This window comes from Oncorhynchus nerka, linkage group LG7 (genome assembly GCF_034236695.1).
Source record: "Oncorhynchus nerka isolate Pitt River linkage group LG7, Oner_Uvic_2.0, whole genome shotgun sequence".
In the NCBI taxonomy this organism is placed as follows: domain Eukaryota; kingdom Metazoa; phylum Chordata; class Actinopteri; order Salmoniformes; family Salmonidae; genus Oncorhynchus; species Oncorhynchus nerka.
The window spans coordinates 96,898,919-96,916,256 of record NC_088402.1 but is presented as its reverse complement, the minus strand read 5'-3'; the positions used below and the strand labels follow the sequence as shown (position 1 = coordinate 96,916,256).

At 42.1% G+C, this 17,338-nt stretch overlaps 1 protein-coding gene across 1 annotated transcript in view; it reads right to left on the bottom strand.

Annotated features, from left to right (window-relative positions):
- The window catches only part of flna (filamin A, alpha (actin binding protein 280)), a 264,701-nt gene extending 253,573 nt beyond the window's left edge, over window positions 1-11,128 (bottom strand). The window contains 1 exon segment of the mRNA XM_065021021.1: window positions 10,631-11,128. Coding sequence (XP_064877093.1) covers window positions 10,631-10,982 — 352 coding nt within the window. The 5' untranslated portion in view covers window positions 10,983-11,128.
- Window positions 11,129-17,338: the final 6,210 nt, after the last annotated feature.

Below are 17,338 nucleotides of genomic sequence, written 5' to 3'. Positions count from 1 at the left end.
CTCTACAGTGTTATTATAACTGTTCCCCCCCCACCTCTACAGTGTTATTATAACTGTCCCCCCACCTCTACAGTGTTATTATAACTGTTCCCCCCACCTCTACAGTGTTATTATAACTGTTCCCCCCACCTCTACAGTGTTATTATAACTGTCCCCCCCACCAGTGTTATTATAACTACAGTGTTATTATAACTGTTCCCCCCACCTCTACAGTGTTATTATAACTGTTCCCCCACCTCTACAGTGTTATTATAACTGTCCCCCCACCTCTACAGTGTTATTATAACTGTTCCCCCCACCTCTACAGTGTTATTATAACTGTTCCCTGTCCCCCCACCTCTACAGTGTTATTATAACTGTTCCCCCCACCTCTACAGTGTTATTATAACTGTTCCCCCCACCTCTACAGTGTTATTATAACTGTCCCCCCCCCACCTCTACAGTGTTATTATAACTGTTCCCCACCTCTACAGTGTTATTATAACTGTTATTATCCCCCCACCTCTACAGTGTTATTATAACTGTCCCCCCACCTCTACAGTGTTATTATAACTGTCCCCCCCACCTCTACAGTGTTATTATAACTGTCCCCCCACCTCTACAGTGTTATTATAACTGTTCCCCCCACCTCTACAGTGTTATTATAACTGTTCCCCCCACCTCTACAGTGTTATTATAACTGTTCCCCCCCACCTCTACAGTGTTATTATAACTGTTCCCCCCACCTCTACAGTGTTATTATAACTGTTCCCCCCACCTCTACAGTGTTATTATAACTGTTCCCCCACCTCTACAGTGTTATTATAACTGTTCCCCCCACCTCTACAGTGTTATTATAACTGTCCCCCCACCTCTACAGTGTTATTATAACTGTTCCCCCCACCTCTACAGTGTTATTAATAACAGTGTTATTTAACTGTTCCCCCCACCTCTACAGTGTTATTATAACTGTTCCCCCACCTCTACAGTGTTATTATAACTGTTCCCCCCCCCACCTCTACAGTGTTATTATAACTGTCCCCCCACCTCTACAGTGTTATTATAACTGTTCCCCCCCCCTCTACAGTGTTATTATAACTGTTCCCCCCCACCTCTACAGTGTTATTATAACTGTTCCCCCCACCTCTACAGTGTTATTATAACTGTTCCCCCCACCTCTACAGTGTTATTATAACTGCCCCCCACCTCTACAGTGTTATTATAACTGTTCCCCCACCTCTACAGTGTTATTATAACTGTTTCCCCCACCTCTACAGTGTTATTATAACTGTTCCCCCCACCTCTACAGTGTTATTATAACTGTTCCCCCACCACCTCTACAGTGTTATTATAACTGTTCCCCCCACCACCTCTACAGTGTTATTATAACTGTTACAGTGTTATTATAACCCCCACCTCTACAGTGTTATTATAACTGTTCCCCCACCTCTACAGTGTTATTATAACTGTTCCCCCACCTCTACAGTGTTATTATAACTGTTCCCCCCACCTCTACAGTGTTATTATAACTGTTCCCCCCACCTCTACAGTGTTAACTTATAACTGTTATTATAACCCCCACCTCTACAGTGTTATTATAACTGTTCCCCCCACCTCTACAGTGTTATTATAACAGTCCCCCCCACCTCTACAGTGTTATTATAACTGTTCCCCCCCACCTCTACAGTGTTATTATAACTGTTCCCCCCACCTCTACAGTGTTATTATAACTGTTCCCCCCCCACCTCTACAGTGTTATTATAACTGTTCCCCACCTCTACAGTGTTATTATAACTGTTCCCCCACCTCTACAGTGTTATTATAACTGTCCCCCCCTCTACAGTGTTATTATAACTGTCCCCCCCCTCCACCTCTACAGTGTTATTATAACTGTTCCCCCCACCTCTACAGTGTTATTATAACTGTTCCCCCACCACCTCTACAGTGTTATTATAACTGTTCCCCCACCTCTACAGTGTTATTATAACTGTTCCCCCCCTCTACAGTGTTATTATAACTGTTCCCCCCACCTCTACAGTGTTATTATAACTGTTCCCCCCACCTCTACAGTGTTATTATAACTGTTCCCCCCCCTCTACAGTGTTATTATAACTGTCTACAGTGTTATTATAACCCCCCCACCTCTACAGTGTTATTATAACTGTTCCCCCCACCTCTACAGTGTTATTATAACTGTTCCCCCACCTCTACAGTGTTATTATAACTGTTCCCCCACCTCTACAGTGTTATTATAACTGTTCCCCCCACCTCTACAGTGTTATTATAACTGTTTCCCTCCCACCTCTACAGTGTTATTATAACTGTTCCCCCCACCTCTACAGTGTTATTATAACTGTTCCCCCCACCTCTACAGTGTTATTATAACTGTTCCCCCACCTCTACAGTGTTATTATAACTGTTCCCCCCACCTCTACAGTGTTATTATAACTGTTCCCCCCCACCTCTACAGTGTTATTATAACTGTTCCCCCACCTCTACAGTGTTATTATAACTGTTCCCCACCACCTCTACAGTGTTATTATAACTGTTCCCCCCTACCTCTACAGTGTTATTATAACTGTCCCCCCACCTCTACAGTGTTATTATAACTGTTCCCCCCACCTCTACAGTGTTATTATAACTGTTTCCCCCCCACCTCTACAGTGTTATTATAACTGTTCCCCCCATCTCTACAGTGTTATTATAACTGTTCCCCCCACCTCTACAGTGTTATTATAACTGTTCCCCCCCACCTCTACAGTGTTATTATAACTGTTCCCCCCACCTCTACAGTGTTATTATAACTGTTCCCCCCACCTCTACAGTGTTATTATAACTGTTCCCCCCACCTCTACAGTGTTATTATAACTGTTCCCCCCACCTCTACAGTGTTATTATAACTGTTCCCCTCCACCTCTACAGTGTTATTATAACTGTTATTTCCCCCCACCTCTACAGTGTTATTATAACTGTTCCCCCACCTCTACAGTGTTATTATAACTGTCCCCCCCCCTCTACAGTGTTATTATAACTGTCCCCCCCCACCTCTACAGTGTTATTATAACTGTTCCCCCCACCTCTACAGTGTTATTATAACTGTTCCCCCACCTCTACAGTGTTATTATAACTGTTCCCCCCACCTCTACAGTGTTATTATAACTGTCCCCCCCCACCTCTACAGTGTTATTATAACTGTCCCCCCACCTCTACAGTGTTATTATAACTGTTCCCCCCCCACCTCTACAGTGTTATTATAACTGTTCCCCCCACCTCTACAGTGTTATTATAACTGTTCCCCCACCTCTACAGTGTTATTATAACTGTTATTTCCCCCCACCTCTACAGTGTTATTATAACTGTTCCCCCCACCTCTACAGTGTTATTATAACTGTTCCCCCCCACCTCTACAGTGTTATTATAACTGTTCCCCCCACCTCTACAGTGTTATTATAACTGTCCCCCCACCTCTACAGTGTTATTATAACTGTCCCCCCCCACCTCTACTACAGTGTTATTATAACTGTTCCCCCCACCTCTACAGTGTTATTATAACTGTTCCCCACCACCTCTACAGTGTTATTATAACTGTTCCCCCCACCTCTACAGTGTTATTATAACTGTTCCCCCCACCTCTACAGTGTTATTATAACTGTTCCCCTCCACCTCTACAGTGTTATTTATAACTGTTCCCCCCCCACCTCTACAGTGTTATTATAACTGTTCCCCCCACCTCTACAGTGTTATTATAACTGTATAACTGTTCCCCCACCTCTACAGTGTTATTATAACTGTCCCCCCACCTCTACAGTGTTATTATAACTGTTCCCCCCACCTCTACAGTGTTATTATAACTGTTCCCCCCACCTCTACAGTGTTATTATAACTGTTTCCCCCCACCTCTACAGTGTTATTATAACTGTCCCCCCCACCTCTACAGTGTTATTATAACTGTCCCCCCACCTCTACAGTGTTATTATAACTGTTCCCCCCACCTCTACAGTGTTATTATAACTGTTCCCCCCACCTCTACAGTGTTATTATAACTGTTCCCCCCACCTCTACAGTGTTATTATAACTGTTCTACAGTGTTATTATAACCCCCCACCTCTACAGTGTAATTATAACTGTTCCCCCCCACCTCTACAGTGTTATTATAACTGTTCCCCCCCCAGTGTTATTACCTCTACAGTGTTATTATAACTGTCCCCCCACCTCTGTTTAACCCCCCACCTCTACAGTGTTATTATAACTGTTCCCCCCACCTCTACAGTGTTATTATAACTGTTCCCCCCACCTCTACAGTGTTATTATAACTGTTTCTACCCCCCACCTCTACAGTGTTATTATAACTGTTCCCCCCAGTGTTATTATAACCTCTACAGTGTTATTATAACTGTTCCCCCCACCTCTACAGTGTTATTATAACTGTTCCCCCCACCTCTACAGTGTTATTATAACTGTCCCCCCACCTCTACAGTGTTATTATAACTGTTCCCCCCACCTCTACAGTGTTATTATAACTGTTCCCCCCCACCTCTACAGTGTTATTATAACTGTTCCCCCCCACCTCTACAGTGTTATTATAACTGTTCCCCCCACCTCTACAGTGTTATTATAACTGTTCCCCCCCCACCTCTACAGTGTTATTATAACTGTTCCCCCCACCTCTACAGTGTTATTATAACTGTTCCCCCCACCTCTACAGTGTTATTATAACTGTCCCCCCACCTCTACAGTGTTATTATAACTGTTCCCCCCACCTCTACAGTGTTATTATAACTGTTCCCCCACCTCTACAGTGTTATTATAACTGTCCCCCCCCCACCTCTACAGTGTTATTATAACTGTTCCCCCACCTCTACAGTGTTATTATAACTGTTCCCCCCACCTCTACAGTGTTATTATAACTGTTCCCCCCCCTCTACAGTGTTATTATAACTGTTCCCCCCACCTCTACAGTGTTATTATAACTGTTCCCCCCACCTCTACAGTGTTATTATAACTGTTCCCCCCACCTCTACAGTGTTATTATAACTGTTTCCCCCCACCTCTACAGTGTTATTATAACTGTCCCCCCCCACCTCTACAGTGTTATTATAACTGTTCCCCCCCACCTCTACAGTGTTATTATAACTGTTCCCCCCACCTCTACAGTGTTATTATAACCCCCACCTCTACAGTGTTATTATAACTGTCCCCCCCCCCACCTCTACAGTGTTATTATAACTGTTCCCCCCACCTCTACAGTGTTATTATAACTGTTCCCCCCACCTCTACAGTGTTATTATAACTGTTCCCCCCCACCTCTACAGTGTTATTATAACTGTTCCCCCACCTCTACAGTGTTATTATAACTGTTCCCCCCACCTCTACAGTGTTATTATAACTGTTCCCCCCCACCTCTACAGTGTTATTATAACTGTTCCCCCCACCTCTACAGTGTTATTATAACTGTTCCCCCACCTCTACAGTGTTATTATAACTGTCCCCCACCTCTACAGTGTTATTATAACTGTTCCCCCCACCTCTACAGTGTTATTATAACTGTTCCCCCCCCCCACCTCTACAGTGTTATTATAACTGTTCCCCCCACCTCTACAGTGTTATTATAACTGTTCCCCCACCTCTACAGTGTTATTATAACTGTTCCCCCACCTCTACAGTGTTATTATAACTGTTCCCCCCACCTCTGTCCCACCCTACAGTGTTATTATAACTGTTCCCCCCACCTCTACAGTGTTATTATAACTAACTACAGTGTTATTATAACCCCCCACCTCTACAGTGTTATTATAACTGTTCCCCCCACCTCTACAGTGTTATTATAACTGTTCCCCCCACCTCTACAGTGTTATTATAACTGTTCCCCCCCACCTCTACAGTGTTATTATAACTGTCCCCCACCACCTCTACAGTGTTATTATAACTGTCCCCCCACCTCTACAGTGTTATTATAACTGTTCCCCCCACCTCTACAGTGTTATTATAACTGTTCCCTCCACCTCTACAGTGTTATTATAACTGTTCCCCCACCTCTACAGTGTTATTATAACTGTTCCCCCACCTCTACAGTGTTATTATAACTGTCCCCCCACCTCTACAGTGTTATTATAACTGTCCCCCCCACCTCTACAGTGTTATTATAACTGTTCCCCCCACTGTTCTACAGTGTTATTATAACTGTCCCCCCACCTCTACAGTGTTATTATAACTGTTCCCCCCCACCTCTACAGTGTTATTATAACTGTCCCCCCACCTCTACAGTGTTATTATAACTGTTCCCCCCACCTCTACAGTGTTATTATAACTGTTCCCCCCCACCTCTACAGTGTTATTATAACTGTTCCCCCCACCTCTACAGTGTTATTATAACTGTTCCCCCACCTCTACAGTGTTATTATAACTGTTCCCCCCACCTCTACAGTGTTATTATAACTGTTCCCCCACCTCTACAGTGTTATTATAACTGTTCCCCCCACCTCTACAGTGTTATTATAACTGTTCCCCCACCTCTACAGTGTTATTATAACTGTTCCCCCCACCTCTACAGTGTTACAGTGTTATTATAACTGTTCCCCCCACCTCTACAGTGTTATTATAACTGTTCCCCCCACCTCTACAGTGTTATTATAACTGTTCCCCCCACCTCTACAGTGTTATTATAACTGTTCCCCCCCCACCTCTACAGTGTTATTATAACTGTCCCCCCACCTCTACAGTGTTATTATAACTGTTCCCCCCACCTCTACAGTGTTATTATAACTGTTCCCCCCACCTCTACAGTGTTATTATAACTGTTCCCCCACCTCTACAGTGTTATTATAACTGTCCCCCCCACCTCTACAGTGTTATTATAACTGTTCCCCCCACCTCTACAGTGTTATTATAACTGTTCCCCCCCACCTCTACAGTGTTATTATAACTGTTCCCCCACCTCTACAGTGTTATTATAACTGTTCCCCCCCACCTCTACAGTGTTATTATAACTGTTCCCCCCCACCTCTACAGTGTTATTATAACTGTTCCCCCCTACCTCTACAGTGTTAATTACCTCTACAGTGTATAACCCCCACCTCTACAGTGTTATTATAACTGTTCCCCCCCCACCTCTACAGTGTTATTATAACTGTTCCCCCCACCTCTACAGTGTTATTATAACTGTTCCCCCCCACCTCTACAGTGTTATTATAACTGTTCCCCCACCTCTACAGTGTTATTATAACTGTTCCCCCCCCACCTCTACAGTGTTATTATAACTGTTCCCCCCACCTCTACAGTGTTATTATAACTGTTCCCCCACCTCTACAGTGTTATTATAACTGTTCCCCCCACCTCTACAGTGTTATTATAACTGTTCCCCCACCTCTACAGTGTTATTATAACTGTTCCCCCCACCTCTACAGTGTTATTATAACTGTTCCCCCACCTCTACAGTGTTATTATAACTGTTCCCCCCACCTCTACAGTGTTATTATAACTGTTCCCCCCACCTCTACAGTGTTATTATAACTGTTCCCCCCCACCTCTACAGTGTTATTATAACTGTTCCCCCACCTCTACAGTGTTATTATAACTGTTCCCCCACCTCTACAGTGTTATTATAACTGTTCCCCCCACCTCTACAGTGTTATTATAACTGTTCCCCCCACCTCTACAGTGTTATTATAACTGTTCCCCCCACCTCTACAGTGTTATTATAACTGTTCCCCCCACCTCTACAGTGTTATTATAACTGTTCCCCCCACCTCTACAGTGTTATTATAACTGTTCCCCCACCTCTACAGTGTTATTATAACTGTTCCCCCACCTCTACAGTGTTATTATAACTGTCCCCCCACCTCTACAGTGTTATTATAACTGTCCCCCCACCTCTACAGTGTTATTATAACTGTTCCCCCCACCTCTACAGTGTTATTATAACTGTTCCCCCCACCTCTACAGTGTTATTATAACTGTACAGTGTTATTATAACCCCCCACCTCTACAGTGTTATTATAACTGTTCCCCACCTCTACAGTGTTATTATAACTGTTCCCCCCCTCTACAGTGTTATTATAACTGCTCCCCCACCTCTACAGTGTTATTATAACTGTTCCCCCCACCTCTACAGTGTTATTATAACTGTTCCCCCACCTCTACAGTGTTATTATAACTGTTCCCCCCACCTCTACAGTGTTATTATAACTGTTCCCCCCACCTCTACAGTGTTATTATAACTGTCCCCCCCCTACAGTGTTATTATAACTGTCCCCCCTCTACAGTGTTATTATAACTGTTCCCCCCACCTCTACAGTGTTATTATAACTGTTCCCCCCACCTCTACAGTGTTATTATAACTGTTCCCCCCTCTCTACAGTGTTATTATAACTGTTCCCCCACCTCTACAGTGTTATTATAACTGTTCCCCCCACCTCTACAGTGTTATTATAACTGTTCCCCACCTCTACAGTGTTATTATAACTGTTCCCCCCACCTCTACAGTGTTATTATAACTGTTCCCCCCACCTCTACAGTGTTATTATAACTGTCCCCCCACCTCTACAGTGTTATTATAACTGTTCCCCCACCTCTACAGTGTTATTATAACTGTCCCCCCCCCCACCTCTACAGTGTTATTATAACTGTTCCCCCACCTCTACAGTGTTATTATAACTGTCCCCCCCCACCTCTACAGTGTTATTATAACTGTTCCCCCCACCTCTACAGTGTTATTATAACTGTTCCCCCCCACCTCTACAGTGTTATTATAACTGTCCCCCCCACCTCTACAGTGTTATTATAACTGTTAACCCCCACCTCTACAGTGTTATTATAACTGTTCCCCCCACCTCTACAGTGTTATTATAACTGTACAGTTATTATAACTGTTCCCCCCCCACCTCTACAGTGTTATTATAACTGTCCCCCACCTCTACAGTGTTATTATAACTGTTCCCCCCACCTCTACAGTGTTATTATAACTGCCCCCCACCACCTCTACAGTGTTATTATAACTGCCCCCCACCTCTACAGTGTTATTATAACTGTTCCCCCCCCACCTCTACAGTGTTATTATAACTGTCCCCCACCTCTACAGTGTTATTATAACTGTCCCCCCACCTCTACAGTGTTATTATAACTGTTCCCCCACCTCTACAGTGTTATTATAACTGTTCCCCCACCTCTACAGTGTTATTATAACTGTTCCCCCCCCAGTGTTATTATAACTTCTCTACAGTGTTATTATAACTGTTCCCCCCACCTCTACAGTGTTATTATAACTGTCCCCCACCACCTCTACAGTGTTATTATAACTGTTCCCCCCACCTCTACAGTGTTATTATAACTGCCCCCCACCTCTACAGTGTTATTATAACTGTTCCCCCCACCTCTACAGTGTTATTATAACTGCCCCCCACCTCTACAGTGTTATTATAACTGTTCCCCCCCCACCTCTACAGTGTTATTATAACTGTCCCCCACCTCTACAGTGTTATTATAACTGTCCCCCCCCACCTCTACAGTGTTATTATAACTGTTCCCCCCACCTCTACAGTGTTATTATAACTGTTCCCCCCACCTCTACAGTGTTATTATAACTGTTCCCCCTTCTCTACAGTGTTATTATAACTGTTCCCCCCACCTCTACAGTGTTATTATAACTGTCCCCCACCACCTCTACAGTGTTATTATAACTGTTCCCCCCACCTCTACAGTGTTATTATAACTGTTTCCCCCCACCTCTACAGTGTTATTATAACTGTTCCCCCCCTCTACAGTGTTATTATAACTGTTCCCCCCACCTCTACAGTGTTATTATAACTGTTCCCCCCACCTCTACAGTGTTATTATAACTGTTCCCCCCCACCTCTACAGTGTTATTATAACTGTTCCCCCACCAGCTCTACAGTGTTATTATAACTGTTCCCCCCACCTCTACAGTGTTATTATAACTGTTCCCCCCACCTCTACAGTGTTATTATAACTGTTCCCCCCACCTCTACAGTGTTATTATAACTGTTCCCCCCACCTCTACAGTGTTATTATAACTGTTCCCCCACCTCTACAGTGTTATTATAACTGTCCCCCCCTCTACAGTGTTATTATAACTGCCCCCCACCTCTACAGTGTTATTATAACTGCCCCCCTCTACAGTGTTATTATAACTGTTCCCCCCTCTACAGTGTTATTATAACTGCCCCCTCTACAGTGTTATTATAACTGCCCCCTACCTCTACAGTGTTATTATAACTGCCCCCTCTACAGTGTTATTATAACTGTTCCCCCCTCTACAGTGTTATTATAACTGTTCCCCTCCACCTCTACAGTGTTATTATAACTGCCCCTCTACAGTGTTATTATAACTGTTCCCCCCACCTCTACAGTGTTATTATAACTGCCCCCCTACCTCTACAGTGTTATTATAACTGCCCCCTCTACAGTGTTATTATAACTGCCCCCTCTACAGTGTTATTATAACTGCCCCTCTACAGTGTTATTATAACTGCCCCCTACCTCTACAGTGTTATTATAACTGCCCCTCTACAGTGTTATTATAACTGCCCCCTCTACAGTGTTATTATAACTGCCCCCTCTACAGTAGACACAGCTTTATGATTGTAACTTCGCCAATAAGGTAGCCTACTATAAGTATAGTAACTTTCTGACCCACCTATGGACACCAGCTTGATGTTCTCCTTGTCTAGGAACTCGAGCGCCACCGAAACGTTCTCGAGCTGCATCTGTCGGAAGCTGGGTTTCTGGTTGTATTTCCTGAACATCTTCTTCTGGCTCAACACCTCCAGGAGTCCGATCAGCCGCAGCCCGTCGCCCAGGTCCGTCTGGAGATTGGCGATCTGCTTGTTGACGCATTTCAGATGCTCGTTACACCAGCGGGTGAACGTGTTCTGTTGGATCTTCTTCCATTTCGCGCCCTCTGCGAGGTCCTTCTCTGTAGCAGGCATGTCCGGGGCGTTGAGCGCCGGTTGGACTGACTGGTGCTGGCGGGGGTGGGAGCCACTCATTTTTATGGTGGCTGGTCTCTCCGCTCACTGCCAAGGATTTAGGGTGGAGTCTGAGTTGGACGTCCGCTCCCTCTCGCTCTTCTTTCTCCCTCTCGCTCTTCTTTCTCCCTCTCGCTCTTCTTTCTCCCTCTCGCTGTCGCGCCAAAGTTTCTGCGGGAGAAATGACAGAGAGAGAGAAAGAGGGATGAGATCTAGGGAAAAGAATTGGATTGCCTGGAGTTGTGGATATGTGGAGTTTAATAAGAACCCGAAAAGTTGATGAGTGTTTAGTTTGTCCCCCTGTAACCGATACAAAGAGGTGGGGGAGTGAAGATGCAATTCCTTGTATAGACATTGCTGTGTTTATGAGCTTGTCCACCGACATAGTAACATCACACCTGCCACTACAATTCCAGTGTTAAGCTATGATGCATTATGGTACCAAAAGTGGAGTAATGTATAGCCAATCATTTAAACAACTTCCTAAATATTCCGTGCAGACATGTCTAATTAAATGGGCTGGTATGTTTCACTAGGCCCTCCCAATCCAACAGACGGTTCTATAGGTTGTTATTAACCAGACTAGGCCCTCCCAATCCAACAGACGGTTCTATAGGTTGTTATTAACCAGACTAGGCCCTCCCAATCCAACAGACGGTTCTATAGGTTGTTATTAACCAGACTAGGCCCTCCCAATCCAACAGACGGTTCTATAGGTTGTAATTAACCAGACTAGGCCCTCCCAATCCAACAGACGGTTCTATAGGTTGTAATTAACCAGACTAGACCCTCCCAATCCAACAGACGGTTCTATAGGTTGTTATTAACCAGACTAGGCCCTCCCAATCCAACAGACGGTTCTATAGGTTGTAATTAACCAGACTAGGCCCTCCCAATCCAACAGACGGTTCTATAGGTTGTAATTAACCAGACTAGGCCCTCCCAATCCAACAGACGGTTCTATAGGTTGTAATTAACCAGACTAGGCCCTCCCAATCCAACAGACGGTTCTATAGGTTGTAATTAACCAGACTAGGCCCTCCCAATCCAACAGACGGTTCTATAGGTTGTAATTAACCAGACTAGGCCCTCCCAATCCAACAGACGGTTCTATAGGTAGTAATTAACCAGACTAGGCCCTCCCAATCCAACAGACGGTTCTATAGGTTGTAATTAACCAGACTAGACCCTCCCAATCCAACAGACGGTTCTATAGGTTGTAATTAACCAGACTAGACCCTCCCAATCCAACAGACGGTTCTATAGGTTGTAATTAACCAGACTAGGCCCTCCCAATCCAACAGACGGTTCTATAGGTTGTAATTAACCAGACTAGACCCTCCCAATCCAACAGACGGTTCTATAGGTTGTAATTAACCAGACTAGACCCTCCCAATCCAACAGACGGTTCTATAGGTTGTAATTAACCAAACTAGACCCTCCCAATCCAACAGACCGTTCTAAATCAAATCAAATTGTATTTGTCACATACACATGGTTAGCAGATGTTAATGGTCACATACACATGGTTAGCAGATGTTATTGGTCACATACACATGGTTAGTAGATGTTATTGGTCACATACACATGGTTAGCAGATGTTATTGGTCACATGGTTAGCAGATGTTATTGGTCACAGGGTTAGCAGATGTTAATGGTCACATACACATGGTTAGTAGATGTTAATGGTCACATGGTTAGCAGATGTTAATGGTCACATGGTTAGCAGATGTTAATGGTCACATACACATGGTTAGTAGATGTTAATGGTCACATGGTTAGCAGATGTTAATGGTCACATACACATGGTTAGTAGATGTTAATGGTCACATGGTTAGCAGATGTTAATGGTCACATACACATGGTTAGTAGATGTTAATGGTCACATGGTTAGTAGATGTTAATGGTCACATGGTTAGCAGATGTTATTGGTCACATGGTTAGCAGATGTGATTGGTCACATACACATGGTTAGCAGATGTTAATGGTCACATACACATGGTTAGCAGATGTTATTGGTCACATACACATGGTTAGCAGATGTTAATGGTCACATGGTTAGCAGATGTTAATGGTCACATACACATGGTTAGTAGATGTTAATGGTCACATGGTTAGCAGATGTTATTGGTCACATGGTTAGCAGATGTTAATGGTCACATACACATGGTTAGCAGATGTTAATGGTCACATACACATGGTTAGCAGATGTTATTGGTCACATACACATGGTTAGCAGATGTTATTGGTCACATACACATGGTTAGCATATGTTAATGGTCACATACACATGGTTAGCAGATGTTATTGGTCACATACACATGGTTAGCAGATGTTATTGGTCACATACACATGGTTAGCAGATGTTATTGGTCACATACACATGGTTAGCAGATGTTATTGGTCACATACACATGGTTAACAGATGTTAATGGTCACATGGTTAGCAGATGTTATTGGTCACATACACATGGTTAGCAGATGTTAATGGTCACATACACATGGTTAGCAGATGTTATTGGTCACATACACATGGTTAGCAGATGTTATTGGTCACATACACATGGTTAGCAGATGTTATTGGTCACATACACATGGTTAGCAGATGTTAATGGTCACATGGTTAGCAGATGTTAATGGTCACATACACATGGTTAGTAGATGTTAATGGTCACATGGTTAGCAGATGTTATTGGTCACATACACATGGTTAGCAGATGTTAATGGTCACATACACATGGTTAGCAGATGTTATTGGTCACATACACATGGTTAGCAGATGTTATTGGTCACATACACATGGTTAGCAGATGTTAATGGTCACATACACATGGTTATCAGATGTTATTGGTCACATACACATGGTTAGCAGATGGTATTGGTCACATACACATGGTTAACAGATGTTAATGGTCACATGGTTAGCAGATGTTATTGGTCACATACACATGGTTAGCAGATGTTAATGGTCACATACACATGGTTAGCAGATGTTATTGGTCACATACACATGGTTAGCAGATGTTATTGGTCACATACACATGGTTAGCAGATGTTATTGGTCACATACACATGGTTAGTAGATGTTAATGGTCACATGGTTAGCAGATGTTATTGGTCACATGGTTAGCAGATGTTAATGGTCACATACACATGGTTAGCAGATGTTAATGGTCACATACACATGGTTAGCAGATGTTATTGGTCACATACACATGGTTAGCAGATGTTATTGGTCACATACACATGGTTAGCATATGTTAATGGTCACATACACATGGTTAGCAGATGTTATTGGTCACATACACATGGTTAGCAGATGTTAATGGTCACATACACATGGTTAGCAGATGTTATTGGTCACATACACATGGTTAGCAGATGTTATTGGTCACATACACATGGTTAACAGATGTTAATGGTCACATGGTTAGCAGATGTTATTGGTCACATACACATGGTTAGCAGATGTTAATGGTCACATACACATGGTTAGCAGATGTTATTGGTCACATACACATGGTTAGCAGATGTTATTGGTCACATACACATGGTTAGCAGATGTTATTGGTCACATACACATGGTTAGCAGATGTTAATGGTCACATGGTTAGCAGATGTTAATGGTCACATACACATGGTTAGTAGATGTTAATGGTCACATGGTTAGCAGATGTTATTGGTCACATACACATGGTTAGCAGATGTTAATGGTCACATACACATGGTTAGCAGATGTTATTGGTCACATACACATGGTTAGCAGATGTTATTGGTCACATACACATGGTTAGCAGATGTTAATGGTCACATACACATGGTTATCAGATGTTATTGGTCACATACACATGGTTAGCAGATGTTATTGGTCACATGGTTAACAGATGTTAATGGTCACATGGTTAGCAGATGTTATTGGTCACATACACATGGTTAGCAGATGTTAATGGTCACATACACATGGTTAGCAGATGTTATTGGTCACATACACATGGTTAGCAGATGTTATTGGTCACATACACATGGTTAGCAGATGTTATTGGTCACATACACATGGTTAGCAGATGTTATTGGTCACATGGTTAGCAGATGTTATTGGTCACATACACATGGTTAGCAGATGTTAATGGTCACATACACATGGTTAGCAGATGTTAATGGTCACATACACATGGTTAACAGATGTTAATGGTCACATGGTTAGCAGATGTTATTGGTCACATGGTTAGCAGATGTTATTGGTCACATGGTTAGCAGATGTTAATGGTCACATGGTTAGCAGATGTTATTGGTCACATACACATGGTTAGCAGATGTTATTGGTCACATGGTTAGCAGATGTTATTGGTCACATACACATGGTTAGCAGATGTTAATGGTCACATACACATGGTTAGCAGATGTTATTGGTCACATACACATGGTTAGCAGATGTTATTGGTCACATACACATGGTTAGCAGATGTTATTGGTCACATACACATGGTTAGCAGATGTTATTGGTCACATGGTTAGCAGATGTTATTGGTCACATACACATGGTTAGCAGATGTTAATGGTCACATACACATGGTTAGCAGATGTTAATGGTCACATACACATGGTTAACAGATGTTAATGGTCACATGGTTAGCAGATGTTATTGGTCACATGGTTAGCAGATGTTATTGGTCACATGGTTAGCAGATGTTAATGGTCACATGGTTAGCAGATGTTATTGGTCACATACACATGGTTAGCAGATGTTATTGGTCACATGGTTAGCAGATGTTATTGGTCACATACACATGGTTAGCAGATGTTAATGCGAGTGTAGCGAAATGCTTGTGCTTCTAGTTCCGACAATGCAGTAATAACCAACAAGTAATCTAGCTAACAATTCTAAAACTACTACCTTATAGACACAAGTGTAAAGGGATAAAGAATATGTACATAAAGATATATGAATGAGTGATGGTACAGAGCGGCATAGGCAAGATACAGTAGATGGTATTGAGTGCAGTATATACATATGAGATGAGTAATGTAGGGTATGTAAACAAAGTGACATAGTTTAAAGTGGCTAGTGATACATGTATTACATAAAGATACAGTAGATGGTATCGAGTACAGTATATACATATGAGATGAGTATGTAAACAAAGTGGCATAGTTAAAGTGGCTAGTGATACATGTATTACATAAGGATGCAGTAGATGATATAGAGTACAGTATATACATATACATATGAGATGAATAATGTAGGGTATGTAAACATTATATTAGGTAGCATTGTTTAAAGTGGCTAGTGATATATTTTACAGTACAGGTGCATCAAAGATGGGACCGAGAGACTGAAAAACAGCTTCTATCTCAAGGCCATCAGACTGTTAAACAGCCACCACTAACATTGAGTGGCTGCTGCCAACACACTGACTCAACTCCAGGCACTTTAATAATGGAAATTGATGTAAAATATATCACGAGCCACTTTAAACAATGCTACTTAATATAATGTTTACATGCCCTACATTACTCATCTCATATGTATATACTGTACTCTATATCATCTACTGCATCTTTATGTAATACATGTATCACTAGCCACTTTAAACTATGTCACTTTGTTTACATACCCTACATTACTCATCTCATATGTATATACTGCACTCAATACCATCTACTGTATCTTGCCTATGCTGCTCTGTACCATCACTCATTCATATATCTTTATGTACATATTCTTTATCCCTTTACACTTGTGTGTATAAGGTAGTAGTTGTGGAATTGTTAGTTAGATTACTTGTTGGTTATTACTGCATTGTCGGAACTAGAAGCACAAGCATTTCGCTACACTCGCATTAACATCTGCTAACCATGTGTATGTGACAAATAAAATATGATTTGATTTCCACGCTATAGAAGAATTGATTGATGGTTAGAAGGGTTGATAGATATATATAAGGGTTTATAGATGGTTAGATGGATTGACAGATGGGTTGACAGATAGAAGGCTTGATAGATTGATGATTGATAGATGGATAGATAATTGATTGATTGCTTGATGGGTGGATAGATTGATAGATGATTGATAGATGATTGATAGATGATTGAAAGATGATTGATAGATGGATAGATAGATAGATAGATAGATAGATAGATAGATAGATAGATAGATAGATAGATAGATAGATAGATAGATAGATAGATAGATAGATAGATAGATAGATAGATACAGTAGATAGATAGATAGATAGATTGATAGATAGATAGATAGATAGATAGATACAGTAGATAGATAGATAGATAGATAGATAGATAGATAGATAGATAGATAGATAGATAGATAGATAGATAGATAGATAGATAGATAGATAGATAGATAGATAGATAGATAG